General features: G+C 56.9%; 1 protein-coding gene across 2 annotated transcripts; it reads right to left on the bottom strand.

Annotated features, from left to right (window-relative positions):
- Window positions 1-326: 326 nt before the first annotated feature.
- On the bottom strand, window positions 327-20,908 carry CLCN7 (chloride voltage-gated channel 7). 2 transcript variants are annotated; one of them, XM_005152494.3, is made up of 25 exons: window positions 20,698-20,908; window positions 13,320-13,391; window positions 12,068-12,139; window positions 11,789-11,854; window positions 11,105-11,237; window positions 10,659-10,768; window positions 9,951-10,031; window positions 9,514-9,576; window positions 8,885-8,968; window positions 8,622-8,715; window positions 8,140-8,204; window positions 7,564-7,680; window positions 7,192-7,246; window positions 6,589-6,649; window positions 5,691-5,829; window positions 5,324-5,417; window positions 3,855-4,024; window positions 3,479-3,530; window positions 3,071-3,198; window positions 2,845-2,930; window positions 2,415-2,547; window positions 2,260-2,319; window positions 1,751-1,927; window positions 1,564-1,644; window positions 327-1,472 (listed from the first exon to the last, which is right to left on the bottom strand). In XM_005152494.3, the coding sequence occupies exons 1-25, from the start codon at window positions 20,833-20,835 to the stop codon at window positions 1,386-1,388; spliced, it is 2,418 nt and encodes an 805-aa protein (XP_005152551.2). In that variant the 5' UTR covers window positions 20,836-20,908; the 3' UTR covers window positions 327-1,385. The 2 variants fall into 2 exon arrangements, with proteins under 2 accessions (XP_005152551.2, XP_030908084.2); XM_031052224.2 differs by lacking the exon at window positions 20,698-20,908 and adding an exon at window positions 17,661-17,741.
- Window positions 20,909-21,803: the final 895 nt, after the last annotated feature.

Below are 21,803 nucleotides of genomic sequence, written 5' to 3'. Positions count from 1 at the left end.
ACCGCAGGACATGGCTGTTACCAGGGTCCAGCCGAGGCATTCCCTGCTTTGTGGCAGCTCTTTGTTGGCCATAAAAGGAAAAGCACCCGGGCAGGGGCAGCCACCCCCTGCCTTGAGCACTCCAGCCCTGCCAGGGGCTGATGAAGGTGGGGGGCACTGGCATCACCCCCTGCAGCCCCCAACATGCAGTCTCCTGCCATGTGCCCTCCCAGCACCAGCAGTGGGGATGGGGCTTGGCTCAACCCCAGGGGTGCACCAACAGACATGGTGCCAAGGCCAGAAAGTGTCATCAAGGGAAGGGAAGCAAGAGCCAGGCAGCAGCACAGTAAAAGTACAAACAGACTTTATTTCAGCACAGTATCCCACAGTCGAAAGCCCCTCCAGGCACCAGGTTGCCTTTGCCCGAGTGAGGAGGATGCAGGGTGCAATGCCAAGGTGAGGAGTACAATGGTGGGAGATAGGGGAGCTGAGGTGCCAGGGCTGGAGCCCTCCTCAGCACCCAGGGGAGTGCTTCCAGCACCTGGCCCGATCGAGAGCTGGTGGTGGGCTTTGGGGTGCCTAGCCTGGCCCAGGCTGCTGGTAAGGGCTGGAAACATGTGCAGGGGTGCTTCTGGACCCCAGCATGGGCAGAGACAAGAGACAGCAGCAATAGTGGGAGGAGGACAGGAGTGGCAAAGGGGCACAGGCTGCCCAGAGCAGGCAGCTCTTCCCTACCCATCCCTGCCCAAGCCCCAGGAGTGTCTCTCCAACATGTGTGTTGGGGTCAGAGTTTGGCCAAGGGAGTAAAAAAACCAGCAAAAGGGAGCAGCTCTGAACCACATGAGCCCCTTTTATTGCACAGTTAAGCAGGGCAGAGACACAAGCACCTGCCCCATGGCTCAGCTCAACCCCACCAGCGGCAGCATGGGGAAGCAGGACACAGCCCTGGAAACAGGATAGACCCCACCATGTCCCCCTGCTCCCCATACAGGCCCTGTGGCAGGGGCTAGGGCAGGGCTAGGTCCCAGACAGCCTGGGCTGGGTAGGCAAGGCAATGGAGGCCATGTGCTGTGCAGAGGGTTATGCCCAGCTCAGGACACTTCCACTCCCCTGGCACGCTCCAGCCTTCACCCAACCCTCAGAGAAAGCCTATGCCAGCAGCTAATGGAGCCAAGGGTGCGTTTCGACCCCTCAGGGAAGCAGAGGAAAGGGTGAGAAGAGGAGGCAGTAGACGTGGGAAGGCAGCAATGGGCAGGAGAGCTGGGGCAGCACAGCTGTGCCGGTGCTCCAGGCACCACAATGCCTGCACAGGCTGGCCCAGGCCTCTCCCTTCCTCCCACAAAAGGGGGGCCCCAGCTCTGAGGGGCTGGGTCGAGTCTCCCTCCGCTGGGCAGAGCCACCTCACATCACGTCTGTGCCAGTGAGAGCTCCTCCAAGCCTTCCTTGCCCAGCCGGTACCTGGCGAGGTCCTTGCGGGTGACCATGCCCACCACCTGCCGGGACAGGGACACGGTACAGCCCCACACCAGCAGGCAGAGCTTGGGGACAAGCCCCGGCTGCCCATACCCAGCAGGCAGGACTCACCTCATTGCGGTTGTTCACAACCACCAAGTGACGTAGGCCCAGGGCTCGGAAGAGCTTGAACACCCGTGGCAGAGACGCCTCCTGCATGTCAGATGGGATACATGGGCTGTGGCATCCCCAGCCAGCACCCATCACTCGCCCATGACCCCCAAGATGCTAGGGTGGCCTAGAGGTCCCTGACCATTACCTGGGGCACAGTATAGGGCGAGGGGTTCATGAACTCGCTGAGGTCAATCATGCACTCGCGCTCGTCCTGGGACACGTGGATGGACTGGATGGGGGGGAAGCGGGGATAGGCATCCCGGAAATCCTTCAGCTTCAGCCGCCGCTGCACCAGGCTAAGGTTGGCCCTTTCCACAAAAACCTGGAGAGAAAAGAGACTGCTGGGGACCATCCTGCAGCACCAACAGGCACCAGGGCAATGTACAGGGGAGGGAGGGAAGAGAGCAGGAACATGGGGCAGAAGGACCATCTGCAGAAGAACTGATTCCCATTCACTCAAGGGCTTGTGAGTCCAGCAGGGTGCAGGAAGATGCTGGGGTAACCCCAGCACAGTATGGAAGTCCCCACCCTCTCCTCAGGTGAACTGAGGTTGGTGACAGGGACCATCTGCCAGCTCCTGTTTAGCAAGATAGGCAGGACAGGGGCACTTGGGCTCAAACACAGCTCCAATGGCTACCACGCAGCATCACCCACCTTGTGCTTCAGCAGGACGATGAGCTGGGAACGTAGGATCAAACCCCGCAGTCCTGCCACCTGTGACAGAGCACAGTGCATGAGATGGGGCTGGGAAGGGGATGGGGCAAGGGCCCCATTCCATGGCCAGCTCTCACAAGCGGCTCCTGGCTCACCTGCGTGGTGCCAGGGTTGCTCTCCACCACCGGGAAGCCGTTGTGGTTGGAGGAGGTGTCGCTGAGGATGTCCACAACCGTGCCCACCCTCTCGATCCTCCGCAGGCAGGTGACGGGCGCGCTCATGACCTCCCTGCAGGGAAGGCTCAGTGTGAAACACAGCCCCACATGCGGCATGCCCCAAATATCCCCCCCCAACCCCTCTGCACACAGGCCTCTGCAGACCTGATGCCTCCCCTGTCCCCAGAGCCTGCCAGGGACACGGGGAGGGAATGCACCACAGGCCACACTCCCTGCTGGGGAAGGAGCTGGGCTGGTGGCACCACACAGCAGTGACCAAAGTGTGTCACCACCTCTACTGCCAGCTCCAGCCAACAGTGTGGTCCAAACATCACTGCCCCAGGACTGGCAGCATCCCCCAGACACCTACCTGGCTGTGAGGGAGTGGGACGTCACCGGGGCCTCCCAGTGCAGGAAGGGCACACTCTGCAGCTGGATGTGCATGTCATAGAGCCCCTGCAATGAGAGCCGAGCCATCAGGAAAAGCCTGCTGAGATACCAAGGAGTACAGCAGCTCATCTCGGAGAGAAGACACCACTTGTCCTTGGCCCCCCAGCACCACCAAACCTGACCCTGGCAAGCACACCAGCTCTCACCTCCACAAAGTAGTCTCCCACAATCTTTGCTGTCATCAGCACCAGCATGATGGGGAAGCCATAGGTGACATTGCCTGTTGCCTCCATCATGATGACTGTGAGACTCAGCGTCATCCGCACTATCCCACCTGCAGGAGACACCCAAGGGGTTTGGGAGTTCAGGAAAGCAGGGAAACATGGGGTGATGGTATAGCAGAACACCAAAGGTGTCCCAGTCTCTGCACAGTGACCCAGGATCACCAACACAGACAGGGGTGCCCTGGACAAGCCCAGACCTCACTAGGGCCCCAGTGCTGCCTGTGCTTGGCAGGGTAGCTGGGAAGCTGACAGCAAGGCTGGGCTTCAGCTGGGGAAGCAGGGACCACCTTTTCCCATGCCACCTTCACCCCAACTCGAGCAGGCACTCACCCAGCTGTGCAGCAGCTCCCATCAGGGCGTATTTCCCAGGGTCAGCCCAGATCTGAGCACAGGAGGAAAAAGAGGCTGAGTCAGCTGCTGGCTCCAGGGCATGCAGAGATAGTGAGCAGTGCCCTGGCCCCCACCCTCCCTCCGGGAAGTGGGGAGGAATGCCTGAGGCTGCCTGCATGACCCAGCAGCTGGCAGGGCCCCACTAGGACATGGGAAAGCCCAGACTCAGCTCAGGAAGACATCCCATTCCAGACTGCTGTGCCAAGCTCTCAGCCAGCTCCATGCTGCCTGCACATGCTTCTTGCCCAGAGGCAAGGGAGGAGGGCTGGGTGCCATGGCTTCCACTGCCCAGCACCCCTTCCCACCAGTGACTCACCGGGCCTTTGGTCAGGTAGGACAGGGAGATGCCAAAAAGCCTTCCCCAGGCAGCACCGATCAGCAGAGAGGGGATGAAGACCCCTGCAGACACCGTGAGGCCATAGGTCCAGCAGGCCAGGAAGAAATACATTAGTGTGAACATGCCCAGTGTCATGGGGTTGTAGGAACCTGAGGTGGAGAGAGAATGGAGTTAGTGCTGGTCCTGCAGCATGATGGATTACAGCCACAGAACAGACAGCAGCAGCCCCACAACACACTCCCAGCAACAAAAGCCCTTCTGCCATCCCAGCAGCACAAGCCTTTCAAACCGGCTCTTTAAGTTATTTCTGTCCCCTCAAAGACCCTGCCAGCCGGCCAGTGCCATCCCAAGCCATCCCATCCCACTGAATCCATCCAGCACATGCCATCCCTTCATCTTGTGACCCGTGATGACCTGTTCCCTCCCAGCCCTGTGGTTCCCAGCCTCACACAAGGCATGGTGATGAACCCCAAAGCCCCCAGGGAAAGCCAGTGCTGGAGGACAGAGGTGCTGGGGAGCTGGCAGGGGTCCTGCAGCTAGCCCTGGGATGAACTCAGCAGGGTTGGTCTTGCAAACCCTGTCGTGCCCCACTGCTCCAACCAGCCCCAAGCTGCCCCTCGGTGCAGGCTGTGCCATCACAGGAGACCTCAGGACTCAGCCAGCTGCTATTTTAGGATTGCTGGGCAGCTCAGTCTGGTTTAAACAAGTACTTTGCAACCTCTCCTTCACTGGGAGGTCAAGAAACCAAAGCCCTGAGCCAGGGAGGACCCAGCGCTACCAGAAGCAGCCCCAAGACACAGGACAGTCATCACTTGGCTTCAGATGGCCAAGCCGCACTCTCTGGGCTGAGGATTTAGAAATGTGGAGCTGTCTGCTCCCTGTCCACGTGCAGCTGGGCACGAAATTCAGACCAGTGGGCAGAGGGCATGCTGTCACAACACCAGGTCCAAGGGAAACAGGAGCTGGAACCTGGGAACCAAATTGAGTTTCTCAAGCAAGTCCAAACTTCAAGATCCACCTCCGCAGCCTGCCCAGAAGGTAAAGTCATTCTGGGGCAAGAGGCCCTGCTAATGGAGAAAACAGCCAGGGACATTTCTAGGATGGAGCTCAGACAGCAGTGAGGGTCAGACATTCTCCCACGCAACTCAAAAGCAACAGCTTGGAAACATACAACAAAACCAGGTCCTTATCCACAGGCTCCCAAGACCATGGCTCTTTGGCTGAGCTCACAGGTGCCACCAGTTCAGCATCCATCCATCCTTCCTCCTTCCACCACTGCAGGAAAGCAGTGGGCACAGTGCTTTGCTGGATCCCATCCTGCCCTCATGGGGCTGTGCTGATTAACCCCTGCCTTGTCCCACAAGCAACCAGGAAGCAGGTCAGCCAACTTGCACAAACCCACCCCCATTCTGCTCACATTCAAGGACCTGCTCACCAGACACACAGACCTGGAGCATCATGGAAGAGGTTGACAACACTCTTCTCAGGTGTGTTGAAGAAGGCAGTGGCCATGGAGTTGTACTCTCCATCAGCACAGAAAAGCTGAAGGGGGAAGAAGACAGAGTTAGAAGTGGCAGATCCAGGCTGCCAAGGCTGCAGGCTCAGGGGGACGTGTGCTAGCGAGGAGGCAGCGCAGTGCAGCAAGCACAGCAACACCCAGCTTTGCTCTGCAACTCTGCCTGCCATGGGGAGCACTCGCTGTGAGATCCAGTGCCACAGAACCCAGCAGGGTCTTGTCTCCCTGCTCAGCCTTCAGCTTCAGACCAGGCTCAGGGTGCCCCCCACACTGGGGAGTCATTCTCCAGCATCTCCTACCTGCAGTGGGTATGCCACTGTGCTCCCCTGGATAGGCTGGCAGTCTCTTGAGCAGTAAATCATGACAAACCCCACAGTTGCTGTCACTGCTGCCACCAGCATGGCCTCAACCACCTGGAGGCAGGGCCGGTGGATGTACCTGTAAAGGGAGCGGGGAGTGAGGGTGGCACCCAGGGGTGCCAACAGGATCACCCACAGCCTGGCTTGGCACCCTACATCAGGCATATGGACAGGCTGCTCCCTTCCCAGACCCTGCGAGGCTGTCCTGCGCTCTGTCCTCCGGCCCCAGTCGTGGGGACTGGGCTGGGAGGCCAGCAGCAAGAGCAGCTCTGCCCAGCCAGCCATAACAGATCTGCCTGTCTTCCCTGCCCAAAGCCGGGCACAGATCCCATGGGAAGTTTAGTGTTGTTTGGCCATGGGGACAGTGCAGAGCCGAGCCCAGAACGCTGCAGCCCAAAAAGGGCAAGAGGAGAGAAGCACTGTAAGCTGCTGCAGGCCCCTCACCACTCCGCAGGTCATCCCTCCCTAAGGCCACGAGGCCAGTCTTTGTGTTTGAAAAGCTGGTGACAAGTTCTGTATGCACCAGACTGGGCTTAGATGGCTTTAGCAGCTCTCTCGTTCCTCTCAGAAGTGTGTATGCTCAATGTTTGCACTTCTTTGGGCCCTCAAGTCACTGAAGCACAATACCTAGGCAAGGTCAGAGCAACAGTGGGAAGCTGCGGGTCACAGCCTTGACAGCAGGCAGTGAGAAGCACGTGGCATCTTTGCTCCCCAGCTTCCAGGGCTGCTGTTGAGTGTGAGGTAACGGCCTTGCTCTGGCTGGAAATGCCACTTCCAGGGCGCACAGAAGGTGCCAGACAACCCATGTCAATCACCTCAGTTACCTGTGAGCTCTTACCTGATCCGGAACATCGTTAACCAGTAATTGAGGGCATTGAACAGGGCCCCGAGGATCCCACCTGCAAGTGAAGAAGCTAAAGCTCAGTACACAAGTCCCAGGCTCTCATACGGCTGCCCAGGACACAAAGAACCTGTAAAGCTCAGGGAGACACCAACAACCCCTCCAGTGTGATGGCAGCACTGGGATACGTGGACACTGTCCCTGCAGAGAGAGCCAGGACCTGACACCAAGAGGAGCCCCACAGCAGCAGCAGGGTGGCTGGGGCCGGTGTCACGGCGCTGGCACTCAGCAGGCAAGGGACAGGCCAGTTCCACAGGGGTAAGGGCAGCTGGAAAGCCAAGGGCTGCCCACAACTGCAATGCACTAACCTCAGTGACTCTGCAGTATATGGATTAAAGGGCCTGCCTTTGCTACAAGGGTAAAGCTTGGGCCAGGATCCAGCTCTCACCCCCATGTAAGCCCCACAGGCAGCTTGTGCTCCAAAGTTTAATGCATTTCCCATTTTCCCTGGGAAACTCTATCCCAAAGATTTTTAGACTCAGACAGAGAACAGAGGAAATCATTCAGACTAATCAAATTGAAAGAGCAGCACTCTCTTACCAACCACTCCCATAAAGATGAAGATAGGAATTTCCTGGATTGTGTATCCCATTTTCTGCAAGCAAGAAATGGATGTCAGGTCTTCTGGCCCATCTGCAACCCTGCAGCTGGTCACTACTGGAACAGCACAGGCCTGCAGCCCCCAGAGCTGCCCCAGAGTCTCCCCATGGCACTCCACAGCCCCAGGCCAAGCCATGGCTGCAGGAAAGGCTTCTGCTGGGGTTGGTGGAGCTGGGCTCTGGCCAGACCCACAGCCTGCAAGGGCAGAGCCTGCCTCAGCCTCTGGGTGATGCTTTAAGACAGCCCCAGGCTGCTGTCGGCTACTTCTAACCCCCACGGCAGAGCCCTACATGGGGAACATCTGTGCCGTACCTCGTTATCAAACCTGCCAAAGTTGATGAGCCCGGGGCTGGAGAGATCCCAGGCATTGCCATGGTAAACACTCAGGACAGAGTTCAGAGTGAACGTGGAGATCATGGAGGCAAAGAACTGGAAGGAGATGCAGCCCACAGTCACTGTCAGACACCCACAGCCCCACACCCTCGCTGTGTGCCCCCGCCCCCCATTTCCCCAAACTGCCCCTCCAAGGCCTTTGGGGAGAGCTTTGGTACCACAGTGGGGGCCAAGAGGCCACGCTCCCTGTGGCAGCACTCTGGGCAGCTTACACCAACCAGGGGCTCACTCCTATTACCTCTCCATTGCCCCACGGCACAGCCCAAGGAGGTCACTTGGGAAGGGATTGGCAGCAAGATGGAGCTAAGCCAGGACCAAATTCCAGCTGAGGCCCAAGGCACAGAAGGGGAATGGGATGCTGTTCCCTGGGATGTGTTACACATGGATGCCTGGCTGGGATAGGGATGGCAGGAGGCTGGGACTGCAGGTCATGGGGAAAAGGCAATGCCTCACATTGCAGCCCTCAGTTTACTGCTTCAGCTTCCCAGCACTTACAATTCTCCATGTCAAGAACTGGTTCCAGAAGGAAGCCCCTTCCTCCAAGCTGAAGAGGACACCGCCTGCAAATGCAAGACACAAACACCTTCATAAGGGGCACATGCCACAGACCCCTAACCCACAGCACCAGCTGAGGCACCTAAATCCATCCCAGCCCTTGTGCCCCATACAGCCCCAGACCTCACAGGCTCCAGTGAAGGGACCAGAAGCCCACCAAGCCATCAGTGATGGGGCAGTACCCTCCACTGCCCTCTGCCATCCCAGGGAGGCAACATCTGGGATCCAAGACAGATGACCCCACACCTCCTCTCTTCTTAAGACCTGTGGCATGGCCAGACAGTTTGCTGTGGAGCTGGGCATGCTGTGGGAGGGCTACCTGCAGTGCCATAGGCAGATCCCAATAGCTGTCTCTGTGCAAGTGGGAGCCACCTCCTGATGAGATGCACATGCAGGCAGTGTCAGAGAGCCAACACACATACCCACGGGGGCACCAAATGCAGCTGAGACACCAGCAGCAGCTCCAGCTGAGACAAAGTCCCTCTTCTCTGTGTCTCTGCGGAAGTACTCGAAGATCTGAAACACCAAAGCAAAGGCAGGTTTAGGGCTGGCCACAGGAATGACTTTAGTGGAGACACAGCGTAGGCCATATATGACCCAAGCCATCTGCATGACCCCAAGGAACAGCCCAGTTTGGGCACAGGAGGGGCACCTGCAGCACAGCCCCTCGGCCCTCAACACCAACCTTGAAGTCTCGCTTTAAAGACGTGGATCTTCCCTGGGAGATCCCAGCAGCAATCACTGCTCCAGAGTGAATCATGGGTCCTTCCTGCGGGCAGTAGAGCAGAGTCAGATTGCGTAAGGAAGAACCCCAAGGACAGTCAGGGATGGATGAATGCTGCTCACCAGGTTGCAGCCCTGAAGAAGCTGCCAGGAGGATCTGCCTCCAGGAAATACAGACCTTGCCATTTTGCCCCCTTAAATCCTCATTCTGTGAATGTGGCTCCTGTGGCCATCCCGTTCTCACCAGCACTCCCTCCAGCACAGGAGGCAGGAACTTCCCTTGCTTGCCTTCAATCACAGCAAGCTAGAAAGGCTCCAATAGGGCACCCAGGTATCCCCCATCTAACATTTGCAGGGACAGCTACTGGTGGATGTGGACTACTGCTCTTCTGCTCTCAGCCCAGCCACACACAGCCTGGCTTGGTGGCACCACACACACCAGGGTGTCACCCTGACCAGCAGACCAGGGAATAAAACCAGGAAGTCATTGCAGGGACCCTAGCATAGGGCTGGCAATGGGCTGCATCATGTGCACCAGCAGTGGGTGACAACACTGCAGCAGCCTGCCAGAGATCCCTTTGTGCACATCACCTTCCCAACAGCCAGGCCGCCAACCACCGAGAGGATGACTCCACAGACTTTGATCACCAAGGTCTGCAAAACAGAGACGACAGGTTCAGCACAGCACACACAAACATGGCAACCATGTGGGACACAGACCCAACCAGCCACAGGAGGCAGTGACCACGGAGAGGTTGTGACTCTCAGCCCTCTGTTGTGGCAATGGGGTTTGGCCAGCTTCCTTCTTGGACAGAGCAAAGTTACCCAAAGGTGCTCTCCCCAAAGCCAGGGGATCCTGGCTCATCCAGGGCAGGAGGTTTAACCACCCAGCACTGGAGGGAACAGCTATGGAGCTCGGCAGTGCAGCAAGGAAGCCAGGAGCTTGTGCCAGCTCCTCCACCACCACAGCACAGCAGGACCACCCCCAAGAACAGAAGGCACACATCCCACCACTTCCTGCTTCTTACCTTGAGGCGGACAACGTGTGGGATCTTCACACCATTGAGATAGCATTTGATCTGGGGAATGCCGCTGCCAGCTGCGACGGGCTGTGGGGAGCACGGAGAGCATGAGTGGCTGCCATGTCCAGCATGGGGACACACTGGCCACCTTAACCCTGTCTCTCAGCACAGGACACACCAAGCACAACCTCAGGGAGGCTCAGAGATGAGGCCAAAGACTATCTACAGCCTCTGGAGGTGGGCTTCAGAGAGGCACCCCTAAGGGCAAATGTGACAGGGAGAAGGATCTGGCTGGGTTCTTGGGGAACACTAGGGTGCTCCCACCACCATGCCATGGCCAGGGGCCTGGCGCTGCAGAAGGCTCACACTTGGTGGCCAGAGAGAGCAAGGGCAAAGCCACAAAGCTTACTGCTGACTCCGAGTGGCCTGTAGAGAGCCATTGTCTACTCCCAGCCATAACCGGTCCCAGTCTCTGGAGCACACCCTCTGCCCTAGGCTCCTGGCTCAGCACTGTCAGTCTGACAACCCCAGAGAAACCCCACAGCCCAGATAGAGCCAACACTAAGAACTGGGGCTACCAAGAGCCCATCTGGCAGAAATACATTTGCTATTACATGACTGTATTTTCTGGAGACACGATCTTGCTTCCCCATGTAAAGAACTGGGGCAGGAAGCACAGGGATACACAAATCCAGGCTGGTCCCAAACACATACCTCTATGAAAGCAACGATCACGGAGCCCACCATCACCACACTGGCATTCAGGGTGGCCCAGAGTAGCAGGGAGAAAGACAGGCCCCCTTTCTCTGTGAACTTGTCAATGTCTGTGGAAGCAGCTTAAGGAAAGACCAGTGTTGGTTGGGTACCACCCCTCCCACCATGAGAATGTGAGCAAAAATGCTTCTTGGGCTGTGCCAGCACAGCAGATCCTGTGCACTTAGGGCAGCTGCAAGGAGCCTCCCCTGTTACAGCAGTGCCCAGGCACAGCTCAGCTCTGCAGAGCAGCCAGGCACACAGCAGCACTTTGGGTGGCAGGGTCTGTGCCACCAAACCCAGGCAAGGAAGTGCTGTCCTCTTCCCCAGCACCCTTCCTGCAGGCTCCAGGAGCACAGATCCCCCAGCCCCGGCTGGCTGACAGCTATGGCTCCATGGGAGGATACTGCCCTTCACCACCCGGTACTTCAGTCCAGCCAGGTTCTCCACTACGATGTCGATGAAGCAGGCGACGAGGCCAGTGAGGATGCCGATCATGGCACAGATGACCCAGCGCTTAATCTCCACTGTCCGGAAAGCCTGAGGGGCACAGAGCCATCAGAGCTCACTGCTGCCCAGCCCGGGCCCTGCCAGCAACAGGGGTACCCCAACCCATCAGGCCACCTTCCCCAACACAGCTCCAAGCCTGGCAGCTCTCCTAGGAGCTGGAAAGCCAATGCTGGCTCACCCAGGATTGCAAAGCCTGGCAGTGCCCCTCTGTGGGATCCCCAACAGCAGGCTGCTTTTCCAGCTTGTCTGCTTCTGTTAGGTTCCTCCTGTTGGGCTTTTTGCAGCAGCAAGACTCCCAAAGGCCCCAGGGCAGATGTTTCATGCTGCTCCAGAAGTCACTCTGCTCAGGGACCTACCCCATGCCATTGACTACCATGTGCATGCAAGCTAGCTCCCACCTGAACCATCCTGTGCTGGGTCCTTGCTCCTGAGGTTTTAAGGCTTGTCACAAGTTGGCCTATCTTTAAACCCACCCTGGCTCAAGCACTGCCTCCTATGGCATGGAGAATCTCCCCAGAAGCCAGGAAGGGGGAACACCTTCCTGAGCTATCCCAGCCGCAGGGTCAGTGGGCAAGACTTACTGTGTGGTTTATCCTCCTCTCCTCCTCCAGGAACAGCTGATTTTCACTGTTGTCATAGTCCAAGCTCTACATCAGAAAAGGAAAATGCTGTTACTTTCTAGCACAGGGGAACATACACTTGTGCTGGGGAGGGCTGCCCTCAGGCCCTCACCCCTGCCCCTCCACACCCTCATGTTATTTCCTCCCTCAAACCAGCCGCTTCCCCACTGAAACCCCTCAGCTGGGCAGCCACAGCCCTCATCCATGTACCTCATCCACTGCATCCCAGAGGGCACTTACCTCGTACTTGAGTGACAGGAGCTTCTCGTTGTGGGGGATCTCGTTGGGACGCTGCCGAGGGAGCTCAGTCTCCTGCAGGATGTGATGCATAAGTTTGGACAGCCAGGTCCCGGTCCAGGCCTCCCCTCTGGCACATAACTGCTGTTTTAACACTAGCTTTCATGCTCAGGAGAGGCAGGAGGGCTGCAGAGCACAAGCTGCTGGCAGGCTGGGATCTGGGATGATTTTCCACCAGCTGGTGGATGTATGGGATTTAAGGCAGCTGGAACAGGCTGTGAGGTGTACACCCTCATCCACCCTCAGGAGGGACTCTTCCCCATGAGCAGAGGGAGGGATTGACCAGCCAGGTACCACACTGCCATGTTGATCCAGCACTGCCTCTGAGCAGCTCCAGGCTCCAGAGGAGGTCAACCTTTCACCTCGGCAGGAAATTCCTTCAGCTGAAAGCAAGGAGCTATTTCAGGCAGTTATTTCAAACCATGAGTTTGGGCAGGAACCAAATTCTGATTCCCAAACACCTTTGACCATGCAAGCTGCTCCCAGCTCCAAATTAGGGCATTTACTGAGGATGCTGGAGGCGCCCCTGGGGCAGTGGCACCATGCACCCTTCCCTGGACCTGCATTATAGCTGTGGCCAAAGCAGGCCCAGCCTGTCCTCCGAGGGACTGGATTAAGGCATGTTTCTTCCCATTTAAGCATTCCACAAGAAATATTTAGCAAAAGTCTTCTCATTTGATCTTTCTACAGCTCCGGAGCTGAAGCAGGAGCATCTGGGAAAGAAAAGCTTTTCATGTGTGCAGGTGGGACAGGGGATAAGTTGAAACCTGAGTGTTTCTGCAAGGTGCCCCCTCTATCACTATCCCTGTCTCCAGGGCTGAGACATCTCTCCCCAGCTGCTGTCACACTTTGCTCCGAGCTGGGCAGCAGGAGAAGCAGCTTTAAGGAGCAATCGTGTCAACAAGGAAGAAATTCCTTCCCATCAGACCCGCCTGTGGCCCTTGTGCTGCCACCCAAACAGGTGCTGTCCTTGGGCCAGCTTTCCCCAGGTAAGGGGTAGCAGCAAGGGTTAAGGCACAGGGCAGAGCAGCAGGGAGCTCCCAATGCTGCTATGGTCACCCAGCCCAGGAGGAAGCACTGGAGTCCTCATGGAATAAGTGGGGTGTGAGGAGGGGAATAATAGCAGTTATAAGTGCTGCCAGTGGAGGAAGGGAAGGGGGCTTGGTAACAATGAGCTTCTTTCTATGCCACTCACCAGCTCATGGACATCCTCATTGAGGTCCACATTGCTCAGCTGCCCAATGCGCAGGAAGGAGGAAGGAGTGAGCTGAGGAGAGAAGGGAAAGAGGGGTCAATTCCTGAATGTGCTGCCAGCCCTGGCAGGAGGAAGCAGCAGGTACACAGGTGCTCATGCTCAGCTCCCCTTGCTGAGCTCTGCCTGCCACCACCAGAGCCCCACAGGTGCAGCACCTGCAGAGGACTGCTCTTGGAGGGCACACTGAGGAGGTGGGACCCCAGAGGAGCACAGGCAGCTTCAGCGTGCTGGCTGGCAGAGCCGGCTCACCAGGGAAGTGCCAGACAGCAGCAGCTCACTTGGACTGGGAGCCCCAAGAGCTGGCGAGGGTCACCAACAGCCTCTGGGCAACAAGTGGGGTACCCCAACAAATTTGTGCTGAGCAGCACACTCCACACTCCCCTGGAGCAGGGCAGGGACAGAAACCCTGAGGAGAAAGCTCCATCTCCAAAGTCACAAGCACACAAAGATGCGCTGGGGCTCATGCACCCAGACAGCAATAAGTGATGGCCAAGGGCACATTTGGCTCTGCCATCCACTCCATGGGAGCAGTTCCCAGCCAGGGAGATGAGCACATCGCTGTGTCCATCTCCCCCCGAGCAGCCAGGACTGCAGTGATGGCTGCGCTGGCTCCCAGCTGAAGCGGGGCACGCTGCTCCTGTGCATCAGCACCAGTGCCTTCCCAGCACGGTGATGGGAAGAAACATTTGCATGTCCCCCAGGGAGCAGGTTCTCCTTTCACTAGTGACCACTCGGGCTGGTTACTGGCAGCACAATTGCATCACATGGGAGTTTTCGAACTCTTTGGGGCACTTCTCATCTGGCCAATGCAGGCAAGGGCTTGGGCTGCACAGAGCCAGGCTCCAGCAGGGCAGTGCTGTGAGGGGACTCAGCAGAAGAAGCGTGCTGCCATCACCCCTCTGCTGTTGTGAAACACCAGGATGCACAAGGGTGCAAGCAGCACCGTCACTAAGCACAGCCCAAACACCATTTCTCAGCAATCAGATCTTCCCCTCTGGAGCCTCACCCCTCCCAGCTGCCTGGCTTAAGGACTGGAGAATAAAAGCAGGATGGTGAGCAGCAGCAGGGCCCTGCCATGTTGGTCCCTCTGTGCCAGCAAGCTCGCAGACCCCAGATAGAGCCCTTGCTGCTTTAATCCCCCACCAATCCTGTCTGGAACATGAAGGCCAGAGCAGCCATGAGCCGTACACGTCACTGCAGATGATCCCTTTGTGTTTGCAGCCTGACCTATTTTCCCATTTCTCTATCTGCTCAACGTTCCCGTTCACCCCCTGACCTGCAGGTGGGTTTTACCTCAGCTCCTCAAACCCTCTTCAGTGCTGTTTTGTCCTCAGCAGCCTGAGCCCACTGGACGGGCTGAGCACAAAGTGCTCCACACTGTTGCTTTTGAACACTGGTTTGGCAAGACCAGCCTAGGCTTTGTTTCTGGTCTGTGATGGCTCCACAATCACCATGGAAAGGATCCAGGTGGACCTTTATCCCAGCAGACAGAGCAGCCTGCTGTGAGCTGGGTACACTGAAAGCTGCACCTCCCTGGGGCATGTGGATGGGAATTTACACAGAGTTAGGAGCTGCCTGTTTCAGTGCCCACTGGTGCCCAGCTGCTCTGGTGGCAGCAGAGATCCCAGCTGGGATCCCACTGTCCTAGGGAGATGGGAAGGACAAGGTCCTCACCCTGAAACCCTGGCTGGGATAAAACTGAGACCTGCCAAGGGAACCCACCTGCACCCACCTTCGGGAAGAGTGAAGATTAAAGGCTCCCTTAATTGTCACATGTATAGGGCAAGATGAAGGCAACAAGATGGAAGTGGTCACTCATGCTCACATCTGGGCTCAGACCTCAGGCACCAAGCCCTCAGACAGGATCAGTCCTTCAAGGAAATTCTGCTAGCCAGGGGGTCCACAAAAAGACCATGCGTGGCTGAATTGGTGACACTCCCCTATCTCCATCCCTTCCCTATGGAGCAAGTGGCCAGGAGGGCACTGTAGCTCCACTCCCAACAGATTAGGCAGCAGTAGGACGCAAGCACAGATGAAGGGAAAGGAGCAAAGGAGCTTCAGTTGAACCTGAGCTTCCAAAAACACAAGCATTGTGTTTTCAATATGCCCCCTCAAGTCCCAGCCATCCCTCTGTCACTGCGAGCAGAGCTGGCTCCTGTCTTGCCCAGCATGGGGGAATCACATGCTGGGGGGGCAGGAAAAAGCTACTTTCATCAGCTCCTGACTTTCAGAAGATGAACAGGAGGGATTCAAGCAGCCAGGAGCCAAGACAGAGGTTATTTGTGCATGGCTCATCGGCTCACTGAGCACATGGGCAGCACTACCCTCCTTCAGATGCTTTTCAAACTCAGGCCAAGACAGCTGCTGACCTCAAGTACTCATGATGTTGGCGTGACAGTGGTACAATTATCTCCACATAACAACACTTGCTGTTGCCAAAAGGCAGAGGACACAGGGGAGTTAACAGCTCTCCTGTCCCAGGAGAGGCACTGGGGCCAGTGAGCCTGCCTCCAATAGAGGCACACAAACAGCAGCAGCACGCAGTCATCAGCACTCATCCTGTTTGGGTGGTAAAGTGAATGTCTTGCCCATTTCGAGCTCTGCAAAGAGATGTCTGGAGCCCTGATCTGGACCCAAACTGCTTAACATCTTGTCAGCAGGGCAGTTGGAATGATGGTGGCAAGGCTACTCCTCAGAGGGAGCTCACCAGGCTGCAGTGAAGCCCCTGAAGTTCAGCAAGGGTAAATACAAAGCCCTGCACTGAGATGGATGTACCACAGTGGTTAGTAAGCAGCTCTGCTGAAGAAGTCTTGCAGCAAACTGGTGGAGCAGTTGAACAGGAGCCGGTGGCACAGATCTGCAGAAGAGGCAGTCAACTGCCTCCTGGGTGGTGCAAGACCATAGTGAGAAGGTGTGGGGAAAGGATCCCAATGCCTCCATGTGGCACCTGCGGTACCACACCTGGGACTTGGCACCCAGTTTGGGATCCCTGGGACCAGAAAGGCACAGGAGTGAGTCCAGAAGGACAGTCAGGGGCTGGAGCACCTGGCAAGATGGATAAGGAGAAGCTGGTGATTCTGAGGGAGATGATCTTGCCATTTCTGGATGCCTAACAAGAGGTTACAAAGACAGAGCCAGACCTTCCTCAACACTTCACATTGATGGGACGTGAAGCAGCAGAGGACAAGCTGCAGCAAGGGAACTTCTGATAGACATTAGAGACAAACAATGATGACACACTGAATCTGGTGCAAGAGAGGATGCAGAGTCTGTCCTTGAAGACACCCAGATCTCCACCACACGTGGTCCTGGGTGACCTGATCTAAGGGATCAGCTCTTAGCACGGCCTGGGCTGGATACCTCCTGAGGCTGCTTCCCCCTTCATCATGCTGCCATCCTGTTCAGCACCACTCTGAGACCAGCAAGAGCAAATTCAGGATCAATCTCAACAAGAAAAACAATCTGGGAGAAGATTTCAACCACCCATGCCCCAAAAGAATTATCTCCAAGGTCAGGCAACAGCAGCAGTGAATGCAGGTAGCAGCAGCAGCCCAGAGTATTGCAGGTCAAGATGGGAGACAGCAGCACTGCTGCCAGCATCCCCATTTGGCAGAGGTGATAAGAAGCCATGCTGCCATACATGATGCCACAGCAGCATTTCGCCTCCAAGCAGAGCAATCAAAGAGCAATCCCTGATTGAGGCGAGAAGAATGACTTTAGCCAAGGCTAAAGCACTGCAGAAGTAACACAGGCTGTGCACGCAGTGACCCAGCAGAGCCTCTCAAACACTGCTCTGAAGAACCATAAATAGGGAGCGCCTGACCCTGCTCCACAGACCATTTCCACAGGGATAAGCCAGGACATCCCCCACTCCAAGTGACCACCGCTGGTGTGAAGATACCTGCTCCCCCATACACTGCCCCTTATCACTGTCCTGCTCACTAACGAACTGGAAGCATGTGGCTTTCTGTGACCAGTGAGATAAAGCATGGCACAGATGGCACCCAGAGCCCACAGAGATATTGCAGAAGCAGTGAGAGGGAAGGAAGAGGATTTCTGGCCCCACAGCCCTCTTAGCCCCAGCATGCTCTGAGCCCCTGGTACCTGCCTGCATGGGAGGGGTGGCTCCAGGCTGCAAGGCTGTGTCATTGGGTGCCTCACTGGCAGGGAGAGCTTTTGGAATCCCCCTCCTCTGACACAACCACAGCTGTGATGGGCTCCAAACCAACACAGCTGTCATCCCTCAAGTGCACCACACCAGGAGAGAACAAGGCTCCTCACCTCGAGGCCCATAAGGGGGAAGAAAGCATCCAGACTCTCCCTGTGCTGACACCACTCGGTTACAACTTTGTCTCCAGCATCCTGCTGTCACTCCTGGGCACAGTTGCTCCTCGCCCCTCACCTGCACCAGGCCGGGAGATGCTGTTATTATCCTGACCCTTCTGCCTTTCTCCAGGCACCTTGATCCATGTGCAGGAAAGCAGTGCAAGGTTAAAGCACTGCTGCAGTCCCAGATGATGCACCCAGCCGAACGACTGGACTTGCTAAATCCCCTCTCCTTGGGAAGACTCCAAGGACAACAGCTTTCCAGGGACTCCAGCTCCTGGCAGTGGGCAGGCAGGGACAGGCAGTCTCTCTGCCGGTACCCAGGGGAGGTGCAACCTGCAGCCCATCCAGCAGGAACCAGGGCTCACCCAGACTTCTCTTTTCTCCCTCCTCCCAGTCAAGACATTGCGATTGCAGCAAGCACAGCCAGCACAGCCCTCCGGCACTGCCTCCCAGCCACAAAGGCTGCAGAGCAGCCTGGTTTGTGAAGTTACAAGAAAACAAGACAAAGAACATTTTATGTAGAATAAACACTTGGGGGTTAACAAGGACAAGCTGCTCAGCAGCAGCCTGGTCCACATTACCGTGACCCCCTGTCGAACCCCCCTGTTCCAGACACCCTCTGGAGCAGGGGCATTATACCAACCCCAAAGTCAAGGCATTTCAGCACAAACACGGAGCATATCTTTGATGGGTAGTGAAAGGGAAGTGTTCTTTTTAGAAAAAATGCCCAATGATGGACACTGGCTGCTCCCACTACAATTTTCCAGTTTTCAGCCTAAGAATGACACACTCAGCTCAAGCGTGCAGGAAGGGGGCAGCCCATGGCAGGCACAATGCTCAGATGTACAGGCAACTTCTTGCTTCTTGCTATACTTGAAGCACTAGAAAGTCCTGGTGAGAGGACAAAGGCTCAGTCAGCCATGGAGCAGCACCCAGCTGGCCACAAAACTGGAGACGACCTCAGACACAGCCCTGCAGCATCCATCCATGGTCATGGGCACATTTATCCAGTCCCTCCTCACCTCCCACCCACAAGTGCTTGATCTCAGTCTCTTGCAGCAGTCACCCAGAGACTGTGTTTCCTTTTGTCACTCTAAGGTCAGTTTCATTTCTATTAACCAAGCACAGCTGTTGAGAAGAGAAAGGGAGGAAGCTCCACCGGGGACATTTTTATTGTATTGCCGCAACCCAAGTTTAAGCCTCCTATGAGCTGAACAGCTTCAGTCTCTGTTTCTCTGCCACATCTGTCCTGCCTTCCTGCTTCAATTTAAAATGGCATCAAGGTCAAAGGGATGGGGTGAGAGAGAAGCAGCTGCCCTACACCAAAAAGCAACCCCAACACTATGGTAACAACCCAACCGCCACTGTCAGGTCAGTGCCATTGCTGAAGGGCACGGGTGGTCAGGACAGCTGTGGGCTCAGAGCTCCAGCAAGGTATTCGCTCTCCTCTTTTGCTAAGAAAGATGCCACATAGCGCCTTGTCACCAGCTGGGACCTCAGCTATCCACATTGTGAAGGGACATGGCGATGATAAATCAGATCACAGGGCTGGGTCTCCACCACCCCTGCTGTAGAAGGGCTCAGGCATCTCTTCTAAGCCACCAGAAAAGCCCTTTCCCAGCTGATCCAGAGGCACGAGGTTTGGTTAATCCCTTCAGACCTGCAGAACCACCATGTGGTCTTCAAAGACAACCCGTGCTGTACATACACGCGGGCTTGTTCTGCCAGGGAGTTTATCTGCACTTTTCACATCAGAGCAGTGCAGTGCTGCAGGTAACTCCTCCAGCTGCCATCCCTCGCTCCCACAGTGCCACGCAAGGCACTTCCAGCCTAACAAACCCTAATTAGCCTGCTGTTCTGACTTGCCCAGAAGGGCAGCACAGAATCATGCTCAGCAAGCTGTTCCTGCTAACAGGTGCCAAAGGCTGGCACTGCTCCCTGTCTCAGCCCAAGTCTCTCACCAAACTCTGATGGCAGATAGGAAGTTCAAGGACATCACCTGCCCCTCTGTCACCTGGAACTGACACAGAAGCACCCCATGGATCTGACCTAACATCCCACTCAGGCCATGGCCCTCACTCAGCACAGCTGCTCAACCACAGCTTTGCTCTGTAACAGGCACCAAGTGCCGTGGCCAGAGCCATGGTGTGCTTCATTTAACCACACCACATGTGGAGGAGAAACTTCCAGGCAGTGTAACAGCCTCTGGGTACACCAGAGGAAAGCTTCTCTTCAGTTCATCACCCAAAATTAATCTGCAAGAAGAAACTGGCTTCCTTCTGCAACATGGCCCACCACGGACCTGTTGTTAGCCAGTGTAGTTCTGCACATACCGCATGAGGCCCATCACCACAGCAGCATTAGATGCTCTTGTGCTTGAGCCCAAACTGTTGGCTTGGGCAGCACCAGTGTGCCAGGCAATGTGGTCTCCAAAGGAATGGCATTATTAGGACAGATGAAGGGGGCAGCCCCAGCAGGCAGGCCACAGACCACCTGCACCCATGGCCGAGGAGTGTGTAGAGGTCAGGTCAGCCCCACAGAGCTGCAGCAGGGCCCTGGTATCACTGGCAGCTGTCATGTTGTGACGGGAACTGGCTGCAGAGAGAGCTGCTCTGCTGCCCGGCAGTGAGTCAGTCCCACAATCAGTTTTTCCCACAGGAGTGACCCGAAGCTCCAGTGCCTCAGCCCTGACTCCCCCCCACATTGGGCTCTGACAGGTTCTGCTCTCCCCGGCTCAGGAGAGCCCGAAGGAACCCCGACCTCCCCCAAGGCCTGCTCTGGGGGCAGAGCTCCAGCACCCCTCGGCTGCCCACCGGCAGCTTCAGCCCAGCCCCGAACACAGTTAAACGCTACAGGGGGAGGAGGACACATACACGACCCCAGCCCTCAGACCCAGCCCGCCTCCGGCGGCCTCTCAGCACGGGGAGGCCCGGGACGGGTCAGATCCCTCCCGATGCGCCGGCACCCCCTGCCCAGTGCCGGTACGCACCTGCCGGCTGCCCGCCGCCGCGCCGGGGCCGGTGCCGTTGAGCAGCGGGGTGGTCTCTCCCGCTCGCCCGTCCTCATCGTAGTCGTCCTCATCGCGGTCGCGGCCGGACCAGGATACCTTCTTAGCGACGTTGGCCATGCAGAGCGACGGCAACACACACCTCCGCCGGGCCCGGCCTCACCGGCCAGTCATGTGATCACAGTGCCACCGCCCTCACGTGAGCGCTATGAAGGCCGGCGGGAGCTGCCGTGCCCCGCTGCACTATGGGAGTTGTAGTCCCGTCGGCCCTGCTCCCCAGCCTCAATCCCGGTCCGCAGCCGCCACCGGGCCAGTCTTGCCCGCTGGGGCTGCCGCGGGCAGAACAGCGGAGGCAGAGGCCCAGGAGGCTGCAGGGCCGCAACGAGGCCTTGCCCCACGCTGGGCGCAGGCACACCCGTATCTGGCCAGCAAGACCCTTCCACAGGTACCCCGCACATGTAGAGGGGCTGAGGCAGGTGCTGCCCCCATTCTCCGGGCAATGTGCCGGAGGGTGCTTCACCCGAGCCCCCAGCCCGGCCCAAAGCTCTGCTCCACACGAGGAGCCCCTCACACGGGGCCAGGTACATGGCCAGCCCGCACCCACTCTGGCACCTCTGGCTCATCCCAGTCACGGGCTTTTCCACTTCCCGTGGCTCTGACTCAGTGACAAGTGCTGGCAGAGGCAGAGGATGAGCAGGGGTCACCCCTGTGTGACCCAGCCTGGTGATCCAGCTGCCTGCGCAAAGCAGCTCCTATCTGGCCAGAAGTGGCACCAAGCGTTACAGTGAAGTGATGCGTGGATAGACTCCACAACTAGTTAAAGTTGTAAAGTAGGTATGCTTTTATTCAGCGCTGAGGTGCATGGGAATAGCTCCTCCAAAGCATGCACACCTCAGGGTTGTTCTCCCTTTACATTTATTCTCTTAAGGTATACACAGACATGAGGTTGCTCAATACACCTATACATACTTATTATCTATCCCCGCTTCGTATTGTAATGAGCCGGAAGGTCCTTTGCACCTGCGCAGTGCCCCTTCTGGTCATGGGTAGGGGTCTCAGGATGAAGTAAATGAGTTTTCCTCTTGTGA

The sequence above is a fragment of the Melopsittacus undulatus genome, chromosome 8 (genome assembly GCF_012275295.1).
Source record: "Melopsittacus undulatus isolate bMelUnd1 chromosome 8, bMelUnd1.mat.Z, whole genome shotgun sequence".
NCBI lineage: Eukaryota > Metazoa > Chordata > Aves > Psittaciformes > Psittaculidae > Melopsittacus > Melopsittacus undulatus.
Note: the sequence above shows the minus strand (reverse complement) of the source record. Positions and strands in the feature narration are given on the sequence as shown.